A 23,718-nucleotide genomic window follows, 5' to 3' on the forward strand; every position below is an offset into this window, starting at 1 on the left:
CTCACTAATTTCTGGGAGCTAAAAATTAAAACAATTGAACTCATAGAGAAAAAGAGCAGAAGAATGGTCACCAGAGGCAAGGAAGGATAGTGGAGGAGGCAGGAAAGTAGGGGTGGTTAATGGGTAGAAAATTATACTTAGAATAAATAAGATCTAGTATTTCATAGCACACATGGTGACTACAGTCAACAATAATTTATTATACATTTAAAAATAAAGGGGTATAATTGCATTGTTTGTAATGCAAGGAAACAATAAATGCTTGAGGTGATGAATACCTGATTTATCCTAATGTGATTTGATATGGCTTGGCTGTGTCCCCACCCAAATCTCAACTTGAATTCTGTCTTCCAGAATTCCCATGTGTTGTGGGAGGGACCCAGGGGAAGGTAATTGAATCATGGGGGCTGGTCTTTCCCATGCTATTCTCACAATACTGACTAAGTCTCACAAGACCTGATGGATTTATCTGGGGTTTCCGCTTTTGTTTCCTCCTCATTTTCTCTTGCTGCCACCATGTAAGAAGTGCCTTTTGCCTCCCGCCGTGATTCTGAGGCCTCCCCAGCCATGTGAAACTGTAAGTCCAATTAAACTTCTTTTTCTTTCCAGTTTTGGGTATGTCTTTATTAGCAGCTTGCAAATGGACTAATACAGTAAATTGGTACCAGCAGTGGGTTGTTGCTGAAAAGATACCCAAAAATGTGGAAGCAACTTTGGAACTGGGTAACAGGCAGAGGTTGGAACAGTTTGGAAAGCTCAGAAGGCAGGAAGATGTGGGAAAGTTTGGAACCTCCTACAGATGTGTTGAATGGCTTTGACAAAAATACTGATAGTGATATGAACAAGAAAATCCAGGCTGAGGTGGTCTCAGATGGAGGTGAAGAACTTGTTGGGAACTGGAGCAAAGGTGACTCTTGTTATGTTTTAGCAAAGAGACTGGTGGCATTTTGCCCCTGCCCTAGAGATTTGTGGAACTTTGAACTTCAGAGAGATGATTTAGGGTATCTAGAGGAAGAAATTTCCAAGCAGAAAAGCATTCAATAGGTGACTAGCTGACTTGGGTGCTGTTAAAAGCATTTGTTTTAAAAGGGAAACAGAGCATAAAGGTTTGGAAAATTTGCAGCCTGATGATGCAGTAGAAAAGAAAAACCCATTTTTTGAGAAGAAATTGAATCTGGCTGCAGAAATTTGCATAAGTAGCAAGGAGCCAAATGTTAATCCCCAAGACCATGGGGAAAATGTCTCCAGGCCATGTCAGACACCTTCACACAGCCCTTCCCATCACAGGCCCAGAGGCCCAGGAGGAAAAAGTGGTTTCACGGGGCCAGGCCCAGGGTCCCCGTGCTGTGTGCAATGTAGGGACTTGGTGCCCTGTGTCCCAGCCACTCCAGCCATGACTGAAAGGGGCAAACATACAGCTTGGGCTGTGGCTTCAAAGGGTTGAAGCCCCAAGCCTTGGCAGCTTCCACATGGTGTTGAGCCTGCGGTACAAAGAAGTCAAGAATTGAGGTTTGGGAACCTCCACATAGATTTCAGAAGATGTATGGAAACATTTGGATGTCCAGGCAAAAGTTTACTGCAGAGCTGGGGTGCTCATGGAGAACCTCTGCTAGGGCAGTGCAGAAGGGAAATGTGGGGTCAGAGCCCCCCTACAGAGTCTCTACTGGGGCACTGCCTAGTGGAGCTGTGAGAAGAGGGCTACCATCCTCCAGACCCCAGAATGGTAGATCCACTGACAGTTTGCACTGTGCACCTGGAAAAGCTGCAGACACTCAACACCAGCCCGTGAAAGCAGCTGGGAGGGAGGCTGTACCTGCAAAGCCACAGGGGCAGAGGTGCCCAAGACCATGGAAACCCACCTCTTGCCTCGGTGTGACCTGGATGTGAGCCCTGGAGTCAAAGGAGACCATTTTGGAGCTTTAAAATTTGACTGCCCTGCTGGATTTCAGACTTGCGTGGGCCCTGTAACTCCTTTGTTTTGGCCAATTTCTCCCCTTTGGAATGGCTGCATTTACCCAATACCTGTACCCCCACTGTATCTAGGAAGCAGCTAGCTTGCCTTGGATTTTACAGGCTCATAGGTGGGAGGGACTTGCCTTGTCTCAGATGAGACTTTGGACTATGGACTTTGGGATTAATGCTGAAATGCGTTAAGACTTTGGGGTACTGTTGGGAAAGCATGATTGATTTTGAAATATGAGGACATGAGATTTGGAGGGGTCAGGGGTAGAATGATATGGTTTGGCTGTGTCCACACCCAGATCTCAGCTTGAATTATATCTCCCAGAGTTCCCACATGTTGTGGGAGGAACCCAGAGGTAGGTAATTGAATGATGGGGGATGGTCTTTCTCATGCTATTCTCATAGTAATGAGACGGGTTTATCAGGGATTTCTGCTTTTGCTTTTTCCTCATTTTCTCTTGCCGCTGCCATGTAAGAAGTGCCTTTTGCCTCCCGCCATGATTTTGAGGCCTCCCCAGCCATGTGGAACTGTTAAGTCCAATTAAATATCGTTTTCTTTTTTTCTTTTCTTCTTTTTTTTTTTTCTGAGATGGAGTCTCGCTCTGTCACCCAGGCTGGAGTGCAGTGGCATGATCTCAGCTCACTGCAACCTCCGCCTCCTAGGTTCAAGCAATTCTTCTGCCTCAGCCTCCTGAGTAGCTGGGACTCCAGGCTCACGCTACCACGCCTGGCTAATTTTTGTATTTTTAGTAGAGACAGGGTTTCACCGTCTTGGCCAGGCTGGTCTTGAACTCCTGACCTCAAGATCCACCCACCTCAGCCTCCCAAAGTGTTGGGATTATGGGCGTGAGCCACTGCGCCCAGCCAACATATTTTTCTTCCCAGTCTCAGGTATGTCTTTATCAGCAGTGTGAAAATGGACTAATACATGGTTATTACACATTTAATGCCTGTATTAAAATATCTCTTGTACCCAATAAATATATGCACCTACTATGTACCCCCACACACACAAAAGATAGTGTGCTTTGTGTTTTTAAATAGGTTTTGCCTAAAGTCTAGTTAAGTATGATAATGGTATATCCACTCTTGTTCTCTTTTGATTACTAATTGCATGGAATACCTTTTTACCTCTGTATTAGGCTTTTCTTGCATTGCCATAAAAATACCTGAGGCTGGATAACTGATAAAGAAATGTTTTATCAACCCATGGTTCTGCAAGCTTTATAGGAAGCATGGTGCTGGCATCTGCTCAGGTTCTGGAGAGGCCTTGGAGTTTTTACTTACAGTGGAAGGTGAAGCCAGAGCAGGCCTCTCACATGGCAAAATAGGAACAAGAGAGACAGAGGTAGAGGGGAGGTGCCATGTACTTTCAAACCACCAGATCTTGTGCGAACTCAGAAGAAGAGCTCACCTATCACGAAGGGGATGGCCCAAGCCATTCATTAGAGATCTGCCCCCATGATCCAAACACCTCCCACCAGGCCCCGCTTCCAACCTTGGGGATTGCAATTCAATGTGAGATTTGGCGGGGACATACATTCAAAGTATATCATCCTCCATTCCATTTCGAGTATTTTTGTCCTGGGGTATAAAATGAATGTCTTGGCCGTGGCTGGTGGCTCATGCCTGTAATCCCAGCATTTTTTTTTTTTTTTAAGACGGAGTCTCACTCTATCACCGGGCTGGAGTGCAGTGGCATGATCTCGGCTCACAGCAACTTCCGCCTCCCGGGTTCAAGTGATTCTCCTGCCTCAGCCTCCCGAGTAGCTGGGATTACAGTCTCGTGCCACCACGCCCAGCTAATTTTTGTATTTTTAGTGGAGATAGGGTTTCACCATGTTGGTCAAGATGGCCTCGATCTCTTGACCTCGTGATCTACACGCCTTGGCCTCCCAAAGTGCTGGGATTACAGGCGTAAGCCACCGTGCCAGGCCAATCCTAGCATTTCTGGAGACTGAGGTGGGAAGACTGCTGGAGGCCAAGACTTCAAGTTCAGCGTGGGCAACATGGTGAGACCTTGTGTGGAGAAGAAATTTTTTTAAATTTATACAATTAATGACATTTTAATGTCATTCTATCAATTGATATTAGGTAAGTGTTAGGTGTGACTGATATTCTGGTTATGTATAAAATTAACTCAATTTTTGAGATATGAAAACTGCCAGGACCAGGCATGGTGGCTCACACCTGCAATCCCAGCACTTTGGGAGGCTGAGGCAGGCGGATCACCTGAGGTTAGGAGTTTGAGTCCAGCCTGGCCAACATGGTGAAATCCCATCTCTACTAAAGATACAAAAAATTAGCCCAGCATGGTAGCACGCGCCTATAATCCCAGCTACTGGTGAGGCCGAGGCAGGAGAATCGCTTGAACCCGGGAGGTGGAGGTCACAGTGAGCTGATATCGTGCCACTGCACTCCAGCCTGGGCAACAGAGTGAGGCTCTCTCAAAAAAAAAAAAAAAAAAAAAAAGAAAAGAAAAGAAAACTGCCTTTTATTTTTAATTTTTTTGTATTTTTATTTTTGAGACAGGGTCTCACTCTGTCACCCAGGCTGGAATGCAGTGGCTCAATCACTCATCACTGCAACCCCAAGTGATTCTGGGCTCAAGTGATTCTCCTGCCTCAACCACCCTAGTAGCTGGGACTACAGGCACGTGCCACTATGCCCAGCTATTATTTAACTTAAATTTTTTTTGGGGGGGAGGTGGTGGTATGGAGTCTTGCTCTGTCACCTAGGCTGGAGTGCAGAGGCATGATCTTGGCTCACTGCAACCTCTGCCTCCTGGGTTCAAGTGATTCTCCTGCCTCGGCCTCCCAAGTAGCTGGAATAACAGGCGGCCACCACCATGCCTGGCTAATTTTTGTTTTGTATTTTTAGTAGAGATGGGGTTTCACCATGTTGGCCAGACTGATCTCAAACTCCTGACTTCAGGTATCCACCCACCTCAACCACCCAAAGTGCTGGGATACAGGTGTGTGTCACCACACCCAGCCCTGCCCATGTTTTTAACTTAAATTTTCATACTCATACATGTAGCTCCACATTCTCCTCTATTCACAGGCCCTGATAATCTCTATTCTACTTTATCCCTTTATGAATTTGACTATTCCAGGCACCTCATATAAGTGGAAGCATACAATATTTATTCTTGTGTCTCTGGCTTATTCAACTTAGCATAATGTTTTCAAGTTGCATGCATGTGTAAACATGTGTCAGTAATTCATTGCTTTCTTGTGCCTGAAAATATTCTATTGTAGGGATAAACCACACTTTGCTCATCCATTTTTATGTTGATAAACATGTGGGTTTTTTCCACGATAATATTGTGGCTGTTCTGAATAAGGCTGCTAAGAAATTGGTGTACATGTGTCTCTGTGTGTTGTGCTTTTGATTTTTTAGGATATATACCTAGGAATTGAATAGCTGGGTCACAGGGGAATTCTAAGTTCACTCTTTTTAGGAACAGCTACACTGTTTTACACAGTGGCTGCAATGTTTCACATTCTCTACAGCAGTGCACAAGGATTCCCATTTCTCCATGTCCTCATCCACACTTATTATAATTTTTTTTTTTTTTTTGAGACGGAGTCTCACACTGTCGCCCAGGCTGGAGTGCAGTGGCACAATCACAGCTCACTGCAGCCTTGACTTCCCTGGCTCAAGTGATCCTCCCACCTCAGCTTCCTAAGTAACTGGGACTATAGGTGCTAAGGTGGGACTACAGGTCTGACCCCTGCTTTCCATCGTGGCCTGAACTAGATTTCTAGATTTTCAGGTTTACTTTGAGATGCCCTTAGCTGAGACGGGAATCCTTCAGTTTGGGAGAGAGGGGTGGGCTTTGAATTTTAGTTTTGGTTTACACATAGAATAGCTGGAGTCGGACTGTAATTTGATATACGTAGAAAATCTGTTAAGGTCAGAGACCCATTGGATTACCTTATGGAGAAAAGGTTTATGAATTTGACAATTTATGTCAGTCAGTACCTTAAACTGACTCCAGGTGAGTTTCCTCCTGGTGAAAATGAAGGTCTGGGGCTGGGTGCGGTGTCCTCGTCTCTACAAAAATACCAACATTAGCCAGACATGATGGCGGGTGCCTGTAATCCCAGCTACTCTGGAGGCTGAGGCGGGAGAATCCCTTGAACTCGGAAGGTGGAGGTTGCAGTGAGCGGAGACCGCACTATTGCCCTCCAGCCTGGGCGACAGAGTGAGACTCCGTCTCAAAAAAAAAAAAAGAAAACAAAAGAAAATGAAGGTCTGGAAGGAGAGAGAGAGAGTGTTGCCACACTATGCAGAGGGAACAGGAAGGCATGCTGAGAGCCTAGAGTTAAATCCTTCAATGTTCCGGCCTCATCACCAGGTTGTGATCAGTTCTGGGGCTCTGTTTCAGCAGTCAGAATCTGGCTCCCAAGAATCTGTTTAACCTCGTGCTGAACTGTGGCTGAAAAACTGCTTCTCTGAGCTAGTTCATGTTTTTGCTTTTCTTCTCTTTTGATTCCTTTATAGAATATTGCTGCCCTATAATTCCAGTTTTTCCACACATTTAACAATTTTATTCCATTGCTGGTGTGTTTTTATTTTCTTGGTGAAAAGAGTAGACTCCAGGGCACGGTGGCTCACGCCTGTAATCCCAGCACTTTGGGAGGCCGAAGGGGGCGGATCACTAGGTCAGGAGATTGAGACATCCTGGCCAACATGGTGAAACCCCGTCTCTACTAAAAATACAAAAATTAGCTGGGTGTGTTGGCGCGTACCTGTAATCCCAGCTACTCAGGAGGCTGAGGCACGAGAATCGCTTGAACTCAGGAGGCGGAGGTTGCAGGGAGCCGAGATCGCGCCACTGCACTCCAGCCTGGAGACAGAGCGAGACTCCGTCAAAAAAAAAAAAAAAAAAGACTGAGAGATCAGGTGGGAGAACGGCTTGGCCATGCAGCCAGCAGCCTCATCCCAACTTCCCGATCCCTGGAGGACATCAGACCCCCTCTCCTACTGCAGTGTGGCCTGTGTGGCCTCGGCTCCCCTTCTGCTCCGAGGCCAGGGGATGGCTCCACTGGACAGTGAGTCTGGGATTCCCTGCACACAGTTGTGACCCCCCAGTCCTGATCCTCCAGTCCAGGAGGAAGAAGCAGGAAGGGCTCTCAGACTACTGGCAGGAATTCTTCTTAAATGCAAATATTCCCTGGGAGGGGTCAGGTCACTGCCCAGGGAGGAACCCCCCCTCCCCCCAAGCCCCGTGCCAAGAGCTGTGTCTGGAACCTGTTCATCTGGCTCCACTCAGCTCTGGGAGATCACTTATTCTGTCACTCAGTGTCCAGGAGGCGGGACCTGGAGCAGTATCCAATCAGAGCCGCTGGGCGGGGCCGTGAGAACTGTCAATCAGGCGCCCTGCAGGCTGGAGGATGCGAGGTTGAAAAAGCCCGCGGCGTCTTCTCTGTCCCCTGCGCTCGGCTCCCTGCTCGGTCGCGCTGGAACCTGTACTGGCAGCCGGAGGTGGAAGTAGGAACCGGGATACCGCGGAAGCCGGGAAATGGTGAGTGTCCGAGGCCGGGTGTCCCAAGACGGGGTAAGGCTGGTTGTAACCGACCGGAACCGGCTGTGGCGGGACCCAGACCTCCTAGCTGTTGTCTCTGGGGTCTGAGGACCCGAGTGCCCTGGCGCAGCTCGGTCCTCGGTCCCCTCGGCCTCAGGGTGGGGCTGGGCCTGCAGTCGGGACTCCGGGCGTCCTGTCCGGTGCCTGCGCGGCAACTGCGGCTGCGGCACCTACGGCCCCGGCTCCGGAGCCCTCTCTTGGCAGCTCCGTGTCTGCAGCCCCGCGTCTCCCCAGATTGTGCGGGGGACACGGGAGGGTCATGGGGAGAATCCGCCTCGGGTGCGGGGTTCATGTGGAAGGAGCAGCAGTCTGTGGGGTCCCCAGTTCCTCCTTTGTCTCCAAGGGGCTCGAGTTTTTACTGAGATATCCAGATATATGCGAAGCAGGGTCTCAAATCCGCAACTGTGATCCCTGGCCCAGCTTCTCCTAGGGCTGCCAGCAAATCCCTGGATTTCCAGATCCCGCTCCGCGTTTTAGAGCTGGCCTCCTCTTCAGTTCACCACAACATTGTCAACTCTTCGTCCTCCAGGCTTTGTTTCAAACACTGCCGTGTGTGTGTGTGTGTGTGTGTGTGTGTGTGTGTGTGTGTGTGTGTGTGTATTTTTTTTTTTTTTGAGACGGAGTCTCGCTCTGTCGCCCAGGCTGGAGTGCAGTGGCGCAATCTCGGCTCACTGAAACCTCCGCCTCCTGGGTTCAAGCGATTCTCCTGAATTTTCAGTAGAGACGAGTTTTCACCGTGTTGGCCAGGCTGGTCTCAAACTCCTGACCTCAGGTGATCCACCCTCCTCAGCCTCCCAAAGTGCTGGGATTACAGGCATGAGCCACTGCAACCGGCCTCACACGTTTTTCATATATATCTATATATATCTATATCTATATATATATATAATTTTTTTTTTTTTTTTTGGTGGAGACGGAGTCTCACTCTGTTACCCAGGCTGGAGTGCAGTGGCACGATCTCGGCTCACTGCAACCTCCGCCTCGCGGGCTCAAGCAATTCTCTTGCCTCAGCCTCCCGAGTAGCCGGGACTACAGGCGCGTGCCGCCATGCCGGCTAATTTTTGTATTTTAGTAGAAAGGGGTTGTCACCATATTGTCCAGGCTGGTCTCGAACTCCTGACCTCAGGTGATCCGCCCGTCTAGGCCTCCTAAAGTGCTGGGATTACAGGTGTGAGCCATGGCGCCTGGCCACACGCAATACTTTAATGGGCTTTTTTTTTAGAGGGCAAAATATGGCTCCTTCTGTAAAGATTTGTGTTTGTGAACATTTCACATTTGAGGAAGCCGAGAAAAACCACCTGACACTGTGCTGTAAACAATCTTTATGCCTCTCCTCCTTTTATCTGCCCGAGGCACGGACACCTTCTGAGAATGTCTTTGGGTTGAAGTTTATCTTTGGAAACTTTACAGGGCGATGTGTCCTCAACTCACCCTCCATCTTATCCTGGTCCTGGGTTTCAGAACTGCCTGGGGCTGACCGAGGATGCCCACAGCTGCCGTGTTTCTTGGAGGGTGGGTCACTCCTCCCAGAGGACAACCTGAGGCGTGGAGTTGGGGCTTCCCAGGAGAGGAGCTGGGTGCCCTGGGGTGGGAGGAGTCCCCTGGTATTCCCCTCCTTAAAAAGCTAATCCTGGGCCAGGAACAGTCTCTCACGCCTGTAATCCCACCACTTTGGGAAGCCGAGGTGGGCAGACCCCTTGAGTCCAGGAGTTCGAGACCAGCCTAGGCAACATGGCGAAACCCCGTCTCTACTAAAAATACAAAAAAACTACCGGGTGTGGTGGTGTGTGCCTCTAGTCCCAGCTCCTGGGGAGGCTGAGTTGGGAGGATCACCTGAGCCAGGGAGGTCAAAGCTGCAGTCAGCCGCATTCGCACCACTGCACTCTGGCCTGGGCAACTGGAGTGAGACCCAGTCTCAAAAAAAAAAAAAGCTCTAATCCCCTGGGACACTCAGCTCTTCTTCCCCAACCCCAGATTCCATTCCTTGGGGACACTTGGCTCATCAGCCAATTGGATGGTGGTATTGAGGGGACAAGGCAGAAATGATTCCTGTTTTCTGGATGCTCTCAGAATAGTGAAGGGAGAAAACTATTCCTAAGGACAGGAAAACCCACCCCGCTGAGATGATGCAAGAACCTGAAAAGCAAAATGCACTTTAGGAACACAGGGGACGCACAATGTGTCCTCTCCTGGGAGGGTGGTCACTGAGCACTTCAGTGAGCAGGATGGGGATGCGGGGATGCCCCTGGTGACAGGAGGATACGATGTGACACTTGAGTCAGACTTGTCTGCGTTCTAAGTCCTTATTATCTCTCTCTGGGCTTGTCACCTTGCAAAGATTGGTTCACCTATTTCAGCTTCAGATTAAATCTCTACTTTTGGAAGCTTTTCAACTATCTTTCGGTTATCAATTTCTAGTTTAATATGATTTGATAGTATACTTTATAGCATTTCTATTCAATTTGTTAAGTCATATTTTATGCTTCCAGTGTAGTTTACTTTGGTGAATATTTCATGTGAGCTTGAGAGGAATGTGTACTCTGCTGGTGTTGAATGAAGGATTCTATAAATACATATCAATTAAATGCAGTTGATTGATACAGTTTGGCTGTGTCCCCACCCAAATCTCATTTTGAATTGTAGTTCCCATAATCCCCACCTGTTGTGGAAGGGACCTGGTGGAGATAATTGAATCATGGGGGTGGTTTTCCCCATCCTGTTCTGGTGATAGTGAGTGAGTTCTCAAGAGATCTGATGGTGGCCATGCGTGGTGGCTCATGCCTGTAGTCCCAGCACTTTGGGAGGCCGAGGCGGGCGGATCACGAGGTCAGGAGATCGAGACCATCCTGGCTAACACGGTGAAACCCCGTCTCTACTAAAAATACAAAAAATTAACCGAGCGAGGTGGCGGGCGCCTGTAGTCCCAGCTACTCGGGAGGCTGAGGCAGGAGAATGGCGTGAACCCGGGAGGCGGAGCTTGCAGTGAGCCGAGATCACGCCACTGCACTCCAGGCTGGGCGACAGGGAGACTCCATCTCAAAAAAAAAAAAAAAAAAAAAAAAAAAAAAATAGAGATCTGATGGTTTTATCAGGGGCTTCCTTCTTCGCTGGACACTTGTTCTTCTCCTTCCTGCCACCATGTGAAGAAGGACGTGTTTGCTTCCCCTTCTGCCATGATTATAACTTTTCTGAAGCATGTCTTTATTAGCTGCATGAGAACGGACTAATACATTATTGATGCTGTTGAGTTTAGCTATATCATTAGTGATTTTTTTGTTGTATTGACCTATTAATTATTGATAAAGGTGAACTGTTGGCTTCCAACTATAATTTTGGATTTGTATATTTTGTCTTATAGTTTTATGTTTTTGTCTTGTATCTTGATGTTATATTTTATGGGCATACATATAAGTAATAAAGATTATTATACCTTATGTCTTTTTTTTTTTGAGACAGGGTCCCCATCTGTCTCCCAGGCTGGAGTGCAGTGGCACAATCACAGCTCACTGCAGCTTTGACCTCCCCAAGGCAATTATGAGGAAAATTCCTTGCCATTTTCCTTGATCTAGAATGTGATTTATCTGAGTTTTATAAAACTATTGCACATTTCTTTTGATTAGTGTTACAATGGCTTATCTTCCGTCATACCTTTTTATTTAATCTATTCATATCTTTTTGTTTGAGATGATTTTCTTGTACACATTACTGAGCCTTGTTTAATCTACTGTGTTAATCTCTGTCTCTTTTTTGTATATATAAATAACAGACACTTAAAGTGGTAATTGATATAATTGTATTAATATGTATATATGTAATTGTTCTCTGTTGTACTTGTTTTCTTTTCTCTTTCTTTCTTTCTTTCTTTTTCTTTCTTTCTTTCTTTTCTTCTTTCTCCCTTCCCCTCCCCTTCCCTTCCCTTTCCTTCCTTCCTTCCTTTCTCTCTGTCTCTTTCTCTTTCTTTCTGTCTGTCTGTCTGTCTCTCTGTCTCTTTCTTTCTTTTTTTAGACAGAGTTTTGCTCTTGTTGCCCAGGCTGGAGCGCAATGGCACCATCTCAGCTCACCACAACCTCTGCCTCCCACGTTCAAGCGATTCTCCTGCCTCAGCCTCCCGAGTAGCTGGGATTACAGGCACCCGCCACCATGCCCAGCTAATTTTGTATTTTTTAGTAGAGACGGGGTTTCTGCATGTTGCTCAGGCTGGTCACAAACTTCTGACCTTAGGTGATCTGCCTGCCTCGACCTCCCAAAGTGCTGGGGTTACAGGCGTGAGCCACCGCACCCGGCCGACTGTTTAAAACTCTGCTTTAACCTCCAATTTCTGCTGAACTGAGCCTAGAGATCAGTCATTGCTGAAACTTAGGGCCTCCTCAGGTTTTTTCTAGAAATGTGTTATTTCCTGGGGCATGCGTGAGGTATTCCCCAGGATACCAAAGTGCTTTTGATTAGCCTAATTTCTGAAGGTAATTTTCTCTCCAGATTGTTTTTCTGGGTCTTAGATGGTCTATTCTGTCTTAGTCACAGACTATTGTTCCAGATGGTTGCAGGCGTTTTGTTGACAATATTTTTATGTAGTCCCTGCCAATTTTTGACCCCAGTTAGGTTTCAGTGTAGTTGAAACAGAGAAGAGAGCCTTATTTCAGACTTTTCGTAGGCCCAGGAGAAATTGGAGTATACGAAGATAATATTTGCAAATAAAATAAATATAATATTTGCAAATAAAATGGTAGAATAGGTCACCGCGCCTGGCCTGTTCTACATTTTCACTTGCCTTTTTCTCTTTATTCATCTCTCTGTCAACAGTGTGGTGCGTTGAATATTATAGTTTCAAAATCCTTCATGTATGTTAGGTAAGCTGTCACTTTCTGGTTTAGAAGATTTTTAGCATTTTTAGACATTTGTTACCTCCATTAGTTTTGTTTAAGTAGCTTTTATTGACTACTAAGAGGTCTGTTTTAATGATTTAGGGAATTCTATAAATATTCATGAGAGATGACACCTTGGTGACATGCAGTTCTTTTTTTTTTTTTTTTTTTTGAGATGGAGTCTTGCTCTTGTCGCCCAGGTTGGAGTGCAATGCACGGTCCCAGCTCACTGCAACCTCCGCCTCCTGGGTTCAAATGATTCTCCTGCCTCAGCCTTCCGAGTAGCTGGGATTATAGGCGTCTGCCACCATGCCTGGCTAATTTTTGTATTTTTAGTAGAGATGGGTTTTCACCATGTTGGCCAGGCTGGTCTCGAACTCCTGGCTTTGTGATCTGCCTGCCTTGGCCTCCCGAATGCTAGGATTACAGGCGTAAGCCACTGCGCCCGGCTGACATGCAGTTCTTTAGAAGAATGTGTACAATCTTCATCTTTCATTCTCCTTTGATGTTACCTAATATTTAAAAATTTTCCTTTAGAATGATGAAATACATTTCATTAACCTTATGTTACACTTCATTAAATTTAGTTTACAGAAAACCGGTTGCCAGCTTCCAGATGTTCTCTTATTGTAATCACATAGAATGGGCTAAATCCCCTAACGTGAAATGTTACGTACCAAGGTCACTCAGACTCTTCGTACCCAGAGTTGTTTTTTCATGGCCATCTTAGTCTGTTTTATGTGAGTTAGAATAGAATACCTGAAATTGGGTAAAATACAAGAAATGATATTTGTTTTGTACAATTCTGGAGTTTGGGAAGTCTAAGGGCACAGTGGTGCATCTGGTGAACGCCTTCTTGCTGGTGGGGACTCTTCAGCATCTGAGGCAATGCAGGGAGTGTATTCCTAGGGGAGGGGGTGATTGTGCTAGCTTAGGGGTCTCTTCCTCTTCTGAGGCCACCAGTCTTACTCCCCAGATATCTCATTTACTCATTGACCCTTTCATCCATCAGTGAATGAACCCATTCATGAGGCAGAGCCCTCATGACACAGTCACCTCTTCAATGCCCCACTTTTGAATACTGACACATTGGGGATGAAGTTTCAGTATGAGTTTTGGAGGGGACAAACATTCAAACCTAGCAGTGGCCAATCAGGTATGCTTCTCTGCTGATTATATCACAAAATTTCAAACTCCCAGAAGGAAGATGGAAATTAAGCAAATACCATATTATTTACTTATTTATTTATTTTTCAATTTAATTTGAGACAGGGCCTCGCTCTGTTACCCAGGCTGGAGTTCAGTGTGACACTCATGGCTCACTGCAGCCTCTACCTCCTGGGTTCAAGCAATCCTCTCAGCTCAACCTCCCTAGTAGCTGGGACTACAGGCGTGTGCCATTATGCCTGGCTAACTTTTGTATGTTTTGTAGAGATGGGGTTTCGCCATGTTTCCCAGGCTTGTCCTGAACTCCTGAGCTCAAGCCATCCACTCGTCTCAGCCTCCCAAAGTGCTGGCATTACAGGTGTGAGCCACTATGCCTAGTGGCAAATATCATATTGTTTGAATAAATAGTTTAGGCACACAGCTCCTTTTCTTTGTTATGCTGGTGCAGCTCTCCTTAAATCTAGCTCTGAGATACCATCATAGTTCAACTTTCTAAATAAATGTGTGTAGGGATATGTTGTCTCAGAGCTGCTAATATTGTCTCTTGTAGACAACACATAGTAGGACTTTGTCATGAAAGTTAGTGTAGACCCACTAGACAGAAAGACACTAGAGGTGATCTGGGCAGCATATCTCACTCCCTGAAATCATGAATGAGAGGCTTGTCCGTATTGGCTATTACTTTACTGAATGTGTTCAATTCTAGCATCAGAATTGCCATGATGGAGAAAGTGAGTATAGACAGAGGATAAGAGTCTGATGACCAAGTCATTGAATAAATGTTTGGAGTCTATAGCATTCTATGAACTTCCTCTAAAGTGAATGTAGCTTCCTAGTGCTGTCAGTCTGAACCTTCCTCCTCTGCCATGTGGGATGTTTCAGGACTCAATGATCTTTGAGGATGTGGCTGTGAACTTTACCCAGGAGGAGTGGGCTTTGCTGGATCCTTCCCAGAAGAAACTCTACAGAGATGTGATGTGGGAAATCATCAGGAACCTGATGTCTGTAGGTAAGGATGACATCATTTCTTCACTTAGTCAGTTACAGAACAAGTGTTTCTTGGTCATCTACACGGCTCAATGATTTGAAACATGGTAGGGAATACAGTAGACTGGCCAGATGCAGTGGCTCATGCCTGCAATCTTAGCACTTTGGGAGGCCAAGGTGGGCGGATCACTTGAGGTCATGAGTTCGAGACCAGCCTGGCCAACATGATGAAACCCCGTCTCTACTAAAAATACAAAAATTAGCCACGCATGGTAGTGCACGCCTGTAGTCCCAGCTACTCAGGAGGCTGAGGTGGGAGAATTGCTTGAACCTGGGAGGCAGAGGTTGCAGTGAGCCACAATTGTGCTGCTGCACTCCAGCCTTGGCCACAGAGCAAGACTCCATTTGAAAAAAAAAGGAATACAGTAGACCCTTGAACAAAGTGGATGTCAGAGACTCTTAACCTCTGCACAGTTGATGATCTGGTTTTAACTTTTGACTCTATAAAATGTTAAATGTTGGCTGGGTGTGGTGGCTCACACCTGTAATCCCAGCACTTTGGGAGGCCGAGGTGGGCGGATCCTGTGAGGTTAGGAGTTCGAGACCAGCCTGGCCAACATGGTGAAACCTGTCTCTACTAAAAATACAAAAAATTAGCCGAGCATGGTGTCGGGCGCCTGTAATCCCAGCTACTCAGGAGGCTGGACGGGAGAATTGCGTCAACCTGGGAGGTGGATGTTGCAGTGAGCTGAGATCATGCTACTGCACTCCAGTCTGGGCAACAAGAGTGAAACTTCGTCTCAAATAAAAAGAAAAAAAAGCTAAATGTTAATAGCCTATTGTTGACTGGAAGCTTTATCAGTAACATGACCAGTCAATTAATACATATTTTGTGGGTTGGTGTGTATGTGTAAGTGTATATTAGGACAGTGTCTCACTTTGTTACTCAGGCTGGAGTGTAGGGGCATGGTCATAGCTTAATACAACTTAGAACTCCTGGGGTCAAGCAATCCTCCTGCCTCAGACTCTTGAGTAGCTAGGATTGTAGGCAAGTGCCACCATGCTGGGCTGATTTTTAAATTATTTTTTGTGGAGATGGAGGTCTTGCTATGTTGCCCAGGCTGGTCTCAAACTCTTAGCCTCAAGCAGTCCTCCCACCTCATCCCTAAGTGCTGGGATTATAGGTATAAACCACCATGCCTGGTCTGTTTGGTCTATTATATATGGTATTCTTATAATAAAATAAGCTAGAGAAAAAAAATGTTATCAAGAAAATCATAAGGAAGTGAAAACATATTGACTTGATTAAGGGGATCATCCTAAAGGAATCCTTTTCATTGTTTTCACATTGAGTAGCCTGAAGTGGAGGGGTTGGTCTTGTTCCCTCAGAGGCAGCAGAGGTTGATAAAAGTTTGCATATGAGTGGACCTTTGCCATTCAAGCCCATTTTGTTCAAGGGTCAATAATACTTTGGTGAATAAGTCAGGCATGGCCACACTGTCCCATGAACGTAGAATCTAAAATGTTTCTATAATTTTGTAATCATTTATCATAACTTTTATGGGTCTACATTTTAGGAATAAAATGGGAAGACCGGAACACTGAAGATCAGTACAAAAATTCCAGGAGAAATCCAAGGTAATTTGCACTTATAACATGAAGCTGTGTCCCTTGAGATAATGTTAGAGTGATAGGAAATTATATTTATTTACTTATGTATTCATTTATTTGAGACAAGGCTTAATCTCTCACATAGGCTAGAGTGCAGTGGCATGATCATAGCTTACTGCAGCCTTGAACCCCTGGACTCAAGCCATCCTCCTTTCTTGGCCTTCCAGAATGCTAGGATTACAGGCATGAGCCACTGTGCCCAGTGGAAATTTAAAGAACAAGCAAACAAAGTGAAGCAGCCCAGCTTCAAATTTGTTAATTTTTAGAATGTTTTCTCCAAAAATATATACTTAAATACATACACATTCATTGTTTGCAAAATAGTTGCCTTGGAAACAATATTAAGAAATCCCATAGTGGCCGGGTGCGGTGGCTCACACCTGTAATCTCAGCACTTTGGGAGGCTGAGGAGGGCGGATCACAAGGTCAGGATATTGAGACCATCCTGGCTAACATGGTGAAACCTCATCTCTACTAAAAATACAAAAAAATTAGCTGGGCATGGTGGTGGGCGCCTGTAGTCCCAGCTGCTTGGGAGGCTGAGGCAGGAGAATGGCGTGAACCCGGGAGGTGGAGCTTGCAGTGAGCCAAGATGGTGCCACTGCACTCCAGCCTGGGCAACAGAGTGAAACTCCATCTCAAAAATAAAATAAAATAAATAAATAAAAAAAAGAAACCCCATAGTGGCCAGATGTGGTGGTTGATGCTTGTAATCCCAGTACTTTGGGAGTCTGAATGGGAAGATTGCTTGAGCCCAGGAGTTTGAGACCAGCCTGGGCAATGCAGTGAGAACTCATCTCTACAAGAAATAAAAAAAAAATTAGCCAAGCCTGGTGGCGTATGCCTGTAGGCCCAGCTACGTGGGAGGCTGAGGTGGGAGGATTGCCTGAGCCTGGAAGGTGGAGGCTGCAGCGAGCTATGGTCATACCACTGCATTCCAGCCTGGGCAACAGAGTGAGACCCTGTTTCAGGAAAAAAAGAAAAAGAAACCGCCTAGTAACATCACTGTTTTGATAATAGCTATAATAGAGCCCCTTTGCAGAGAATTCAGTCCACTCACTGTCAGACACTTCAGACAGAGCATAAAGCCTATATTTCTCATGATAATGTAAAATATGCAAATCAAATGCTTGCTAATAAATATAAAATTATTTATCAACAAACTCTTTGTAATGTGCTTCTTATTTTTTATAGAAATCATATAGCAGAGAGACTCTGTGAATGTAAAGATGGTCAATGTAGAGAAACTTTCAGCCTGATTCCAGACGGTATAACAAACAAGACTCTTCCTGGGGTAAAACCATGTGAAAGCAGTGTGTGTGGAGAAGGCAACATGGATTATTCATCTCTGAATTGCTACATCAGAGCTGACATTGGACACAAACCATATGAGTGTCAGGAACATGGAGAGAAGTCACATAAATATAACCAGTGTGTAAAAACCTTCAGTTGCCTCCATTCCTTCCAAACACATGAAAAGCCTCACACTGGAGAGAAACCCTATGATTGTAAGGAATGGGAAAAAACCTTCGTTTCTCTCCAAACTGTTCGAAGATACAGGGTAATGCACAGTGGAGATGGACCTTATAAATGTAAGTTTTGTGGGAAAGCCTTTGATAATCTCAGTTTGTATCTCACACATGAAAGATCTCATACTGGACAGAAGCCATATGAATGTAATGAATGTGGGAAAGCCTTTGGTTTTCCCAGCTCCTTTCATAGACATGAAAGAACACACACTGGGGAGAAACCATATGAATGTAAGCAATGTGGGAAAACCTTTAGTTGTTCCAGTTCTATTAAAAAACATGAAAGAATCCACACTGGAGAGAAGCCCTATGAATGCAAGCAATGTGGGAAAGCCTTCGCTTCTTCCAATTCCTTTCAGTATCATGAAAGGACTCACACTGGAGAGAAACCCTATGAATGTAAGCAATGTGGGAAAGCCTTTAATTGTTCCAGTTCCATTAGAAAACATGCAAGAATTCACACTGGAGAGAAACCCTATATATGTAAACAATGTGGTAAAGCTTTTAGATTTCCCAGTTCTATTAAAAATCATGAAAAGACTCACACTGGAGAGAAACCCTATGAATGTGAGGAATGTGGGAAAGCCTTCAGATATTCCAGTTCACTTCGAGTACATAAAAGAATTCACACTGGAGAGAAGCCATATGAATGTGAGGACTGTGGGAAAGCCTTCAGTCATCCCACGACCTTTCATAGACATAAAATTACCCACACTGCAGAGAAACCTTATGAATGTCAGGAATGTGGGAAAGCCTTCCGTTATCCCATTGCTTTTCGTAGACATAAAATTACCCACACTGCAGAGAAACTTTGAGTGTAAGGAATGTGGGAAAGCCTTCTGTTATCAGAGTTCCCTTCAAAGACACGAAAGGACTCACAATGGAGAAAAGTTGTATGGATATAAAAAATGTAAAGCCGGCTGGGCGTGGTGGCTGACACCTGTAATCCCAGCACTTTGGGAGGCCAAGGCAGGTGGATCATGAGGTCAAGAGATTGAGACCATCACAGCCAACATGGTAAAACCCCATCTCTACTAAAAATACAAAAGTTAGCCGGGCATGGTGGCATGTGCCTGTAGTACCAGCTACTTCGGAGGCTGAGGCAGGAGAATTGCTTGAACCTGGGAGGTGGAGGTTGCAGTGAGCCGAGATTGTGCCACTGCACTCCAGCCAGGTGACAGAGCGAGACTCTGTCTCAAAAAAAAGAAAAAAAAAGCCTTCCACTATTCCAGTACCTTCTGAAACCATGAAAGAACTCACACTTGAGAAAAACAATGATGTTAGGAACATGGGAAGCCTTTCCTTTCTTTCTCAATCGTTTGAAGGCATATGGTGTGACATGCTGGCAATAGACCTTATAACTGTAAGGAACATGGAAAACGATTCTTGTTTTCCATGCTCCTTGTTTATTTTAGATACATGAAAGAATTTACTCTGGAGAGAAACTATGAGTGTAAAAAATGTGGCAAAGGCTTGTGTAGTTTCTGTTTCTCTGAAATACTGTCATGTCCTGGTATTCTCAGGGGATTAGTTGCAGGCACCCCACTCCTCACTTCAGAACATCTAAATCTGAAGATGCTGAAGTGCTTTATATAAAATGGTGTATTTTCCTAGAACCTAAGCACATCCTCTTGTACACTTTAAATCATCTCTGGGTTATCTATACTGCCTAATGCATTGTAAATGATATAAAAATAGTTGTTTCATTGTGTTATTTAGGGAATGCTGACAAGAAAAAACACCTGTAGATGTTTAATACAGATAACCATCACAGGCCCACCTCCATAGTACAGGCCCACCTCATAGTATATGTCAGCTGCAATGAAACATTTTCTTTTTTTTAAAAAAAAGTTTTGGATTGGTTTCATTTCATGGCCTTGAAAACATGTGTTAACATTCTCCAAATCCTTGGTTCTTCTCTCTTGATAACCCTCATATGATGATTGCTCTGTGGTTCCTAAAGCTGCAGTGTTTTCAGGTGCTTAGATATGTGGCAGTGTAGATAAGTCAGAGGACATCAGTTTAACTTGAATTTTCTTTCTTTATTTTTTTTTTTTGAGATGGAGTCTTGCTCTGTCACCCAGGCTGGAGTGCAATGGTGCAATCTCGGCTCACTGCGACCTCCACCTCCTGGGCTCAAGTGATTCTCCTGCCTCAGCCTCCCAAGCAGCTGGGATTACAGGTGCCTGCTACCACACCCAGCTAATTTTTGTATTTTAAGAAGAGATGGGGTTTCACCATGTTGGCCAGGCTGGTCTTGAACTCCTGACCTCGTGATCTGCCCACCTTGGCCTCCCAAAGTGCTGGGACTACAGGCATGAGCCACCGTGCCCGGCCAGAATTTTCTATCAGGATATCAGGAGGATCCTCTGCTGGAAGAACCAACATCTGATTGCAGATGTTGCCTCTTTGGTGGAAGGTCAGTAACACAAATGTTGGATCTGTGGTGTTTGAGGGCTGAAAATATTTAAGCATTGAACTTTCAGTCCTTTTTTTTTTTTCCTTTTTTTTTGAGATGGAGTCTCTGTCACCCAGGCTGGAGTGCAGTGGCACGATCTCAGCTCACTGCAGCCTCTGCCTCCCGGGTTCAAGCGATTCTCCTGCCTCAGCCTCCCGAATAGCTGGGATTACAGGCGCACACCACCATCCCCAGCTAAATTTTGTATTTGTAGCAGAGACAGGGTTTCATCATGTTGGCCAGGCTGTTCTTGAACTCCTGATCTCTGATGATCTGCCCACCTTGGCCTCCCAAAGTGCTGGGATTATAGGCGTGAGCCACCGCACCCCGCCATAGTTTCAGTCTTCATAATTGCAGATGCTTTAGTTGGAAACATTGTTATAGGAAAAGCTGTTTTTTCTTTCTCTTTGAATCATCAAACACATCTTGCAATGGTTTTGGCCATGTTATCTCTGGTGACCTGGAAGTGACTTTGATATTAAGCTTCAGAATATGCTGAAACAAGTCAAAACTTTTGGTGCTGTTAGGATGGTATGTATGTATTTTGCATGTGAGGTCATAAATTTAGGGAGCAGGTAGAAAATTATTGCTTTATTTGTCCCCTGAAATTCTTCTTCTTATTATTTTTTTAAGATGGAGTTTTGCTCTTGTTGCCTAGGCTGGAGCACAATGGCACAATCTTGGCTCAATGCAACCTCCACCTCCTGGTTTCAAGCAATTCTCCTGCCTCAGCCTCCCAAGTAGCTGAGACTGCAGGCATGCGCCACCACACCTGGCTAATTTTTTGTATTTAATAGAGACAGGGTTTCACCATGTTGGTCAGGCTGGTCTCCAACTCCTGACCTCAGGTGATCCACGCACCTCGGCCTCCCAAAGTGCCAGGATTACAGGGATGCACCACCACGCCCAGCCCTGAAATTCATATTTTGAAACCTTACTCCCTAATGTATAGAATGAGGAGATAGGATGCCTGGGAGATAATTAGGATTACTTGGGATCATGAGGGTAGAGTTCTCAGGAATGGGACTATAAGATTCCCTAGAGAGCTTGCATTTGCTCTCTATTATGTGAGGACACAATGAGATGAAAGCCTTCTTTGAACAAGGAAGCTTGCCTTTACCAGGCACTGAATCTACTATCACTTTGATCTTGGAGTTCACAATCTCCTGTATACTGAGGAGCAAATGTTATGTGTTTAATATACTCAGCTTATGTCATTTTGTTTTAGGAGCCCCTGGTGGATAAAGCACAACCCCATTAAAAAATAGGTCAAGGAGTTGAATAGACATTTCTCTAATGAGGATATATGAATAGACAATAATTACATAAAGAAGATGTTCAGCATCACTCATGGTTTAGGGACATGCAAATCAAGAGCAAAATGACATCTATATCCCCTCACCCTCATTAGTTTGCTTCTGTCCAAGAACAAAATAACATGCTGGCAACGATGTGGAATAATGACCCTTGTACACTATTGATGGAAATGCAAAATGTCACAACTGCTTTTGAAAACTGTATGGTAGGCCGGGTGTGGTGGCTCATACCTATAATCCCAGTGCTTTGGGAGGCCGAAGTGGGCAGATCACCTGAGATTGGGAGTTCAAGACCAGCCTGACCAACATGGAGAAACCCCATCTCACTAAAAATGCAAAAAAATTAGCTGGGCATGGTGGCCCATGCTTGTAATCCCAGCTACTCAGGAGGCTGAGGCAGGAGAATCACTTGAACCTGGGAAGCGGAGGTTGCAGTGAGTGGAGATTGTGCCATTGCACTCCAGCCTGGGCAACAAGAGCAAAACTCCGTCTCAAAAAAAAAAAAAAAAGCAAAAAAAAACTGTGTGGCAGGTAATCAATACATTGAAAAAATGGAAATAACATCCACCATTTTTCCCTTCTGGGAATATAACCAAAAGAATAGAGAGAGGGGCCTGAAATGGGTATTTGTATACATGGCTATAGCAGCATAACTTACCAATAGGGAAAATGTGGAAGCAACTCTCTTGTATACTGACAGATGGATGAATAAGCAAAAGGTAGTATATGCATAGGATAGACTATTACTCTGCCTTCAAAAGGAAGGGCGACCTGAGAAATGCTACAACATTGATGAACTTGGAGCACATTATGCTAAGTGAAATAGTCCATTCATATAAAGACATACTTTATAAGGTCAAGTCACTGGATTTTTTACAACCTGTCTCCAGACATGGGCTCCTTAAACTCCAGACCCAAAATGTTTTTGCTTATATGAGATACTCGGAGGAGTCAAATTCATAAAGAAAGTAGAATGCTGATTGTGTGGAATAGGGGAAGTGGGTAATGGAGACTTATGATTTAATGGCATAAAGTTTCAATATTGCAAGATGAAAAGGGTTCTGGAGATGGATGGTGGTGATGGCTGCACACCAATATGAATGTACTGAAAGCCAGTAATTCTACACTTAAAAATTAAGATGGGCCGGGCTCAGTGGCTCATGCTTGTAATCCCAGTGCTTTGGGAGGCCGAGGTGGGTGGATCACCTGAGGTCAGGAGTTGGAGACCAGCCTGGCCAAAATGGCAAAACCCCGTCTCTACTAAAAACACAAAAACAAGCTGGGCATGGTGGTGCATGCCTGTAATCCCAGTTACTCAGGAGGCTGAGGCAGGAGAATCTCTTGAACGCGGGAGGCTGAGGTTGCAGTGAGCCGAGATTGTGCTACTGCACTCCAGCCTGGGAGACAGAGCGAGACTCCATCTCAACAACAACAACAAAAAAATTGTTAAGGTGATAAATTGTATTTTATCTGTATTTTAGTACCATTAAAATGTGTGGGATTGGTCAGAGTGGTGGGGAAAAACCACAGGGAAAGGATGGAAACCTTCTGAGAGGTTGGAAGGTTCTGTAGAGCCCTGGGGGAGAATAGCTGAAGGCAGCTCTTCTATAACCCTGAGGCAGAGGGCATGGAGTAGGTACAAGGGAGTGTGGGGGAATTTATCTTAAACAAGCTTGTTTACTTGTGTTGACCAGGAACTGACCTTTCATCATCCCTGTGCCTGACGTTCCCTGAAAGGGGAACAATAAATGTTAATTACCTACAGTTTGTGTTGGCTTCAAGTTTTCAGCATTGTGCCTAGACTGAATAAAAGCAAGCAGCTCCAGCTTCTTGGGGCTGCTTTCTGGCCACTAGAGCCAGGCGGTCAACCTAGTTGCTGTTACACTGAATACCTGTGTCTGAATACTCATTTCATCCGTTGGCCAGGGTCTGTGGGATAGACCTGGCATTAAAAGAGTGGGGAGCCACAGTAGTGCAAAGACCCCACTGGACCACCAACATACCAAGCAGTCCTTGGTTCAATCCCTCCTTGTCCTCAACACTGTTTTTCCATTTTCCTTGTCCATAAAGGACCTGTTTCCACATGCTTGCTTTGACTCTGATGTCACCTTTAGAGTTGATGCTCAGGCATAGCTCACTTAACTGCCTCACCTTTTCTCTCCTGATCTGGTTG

At 45.2% G+C, this 23,718-nt stretch overlaps 1 protein-coding gene across 4 annotated transcripts in view; it reads left to right on the forward strand.

Annotated features, from left to right (window-relative positions):
• The window catches only part of LOC116478511 (zinc finger protein 627-like), a 57,092-nt gene extending 38,131 nt beyond the window's left edge, over positions 1 to 18,961 (forward strand). For 3 of the 4 annotated variants that reach the window (XM_058424838.1, XM_058424837.1, XM_058424836.1), the window contains 3 exons: positions 14,467 to 14,593; positions 16,149 to 16,209; positions 17,437 to 18,961. In XM_058424838.1, the coding sequence (XP_058280821.1) occupies positions 14,473 to 14,593; positions 16,149 to 16,209; positions 17,437 to 18,586 (1,332 nt within the window). In that variant the 5' untranslated portion in view covers positions 14,467 to 14,472 and the 3' untranslated portion in view covers positions 18,587 to 18,961. Of the gene's footprint in view, positions 1 to 7,362; positions 7,496 to 14,466; positions 14,594 to 16,148; positions 16,210 to 17,436 lie in introns of those variants that run through there. The other variant, XM_032169789.2, reaches the window with a different exon arrangement.
• Positions 18,962 to 23,718: the final 4,757 nt, after the last annotated feature.

Source organism: Hylobates moloch, unplaced genomic scaffold (genome assembly GCF_009828535.3).
Source record: "Hylobates moloch isolate HMO894 unplaced genomic scaffold, HMol_V3 SCAFFOLD_12, whole genome shotgun sequence".
NCBI lineage: Eukaryota > Metazoa > Chordata > Mammalia > Primates > Hylobatidae > Hylobates > Hylobates moloch.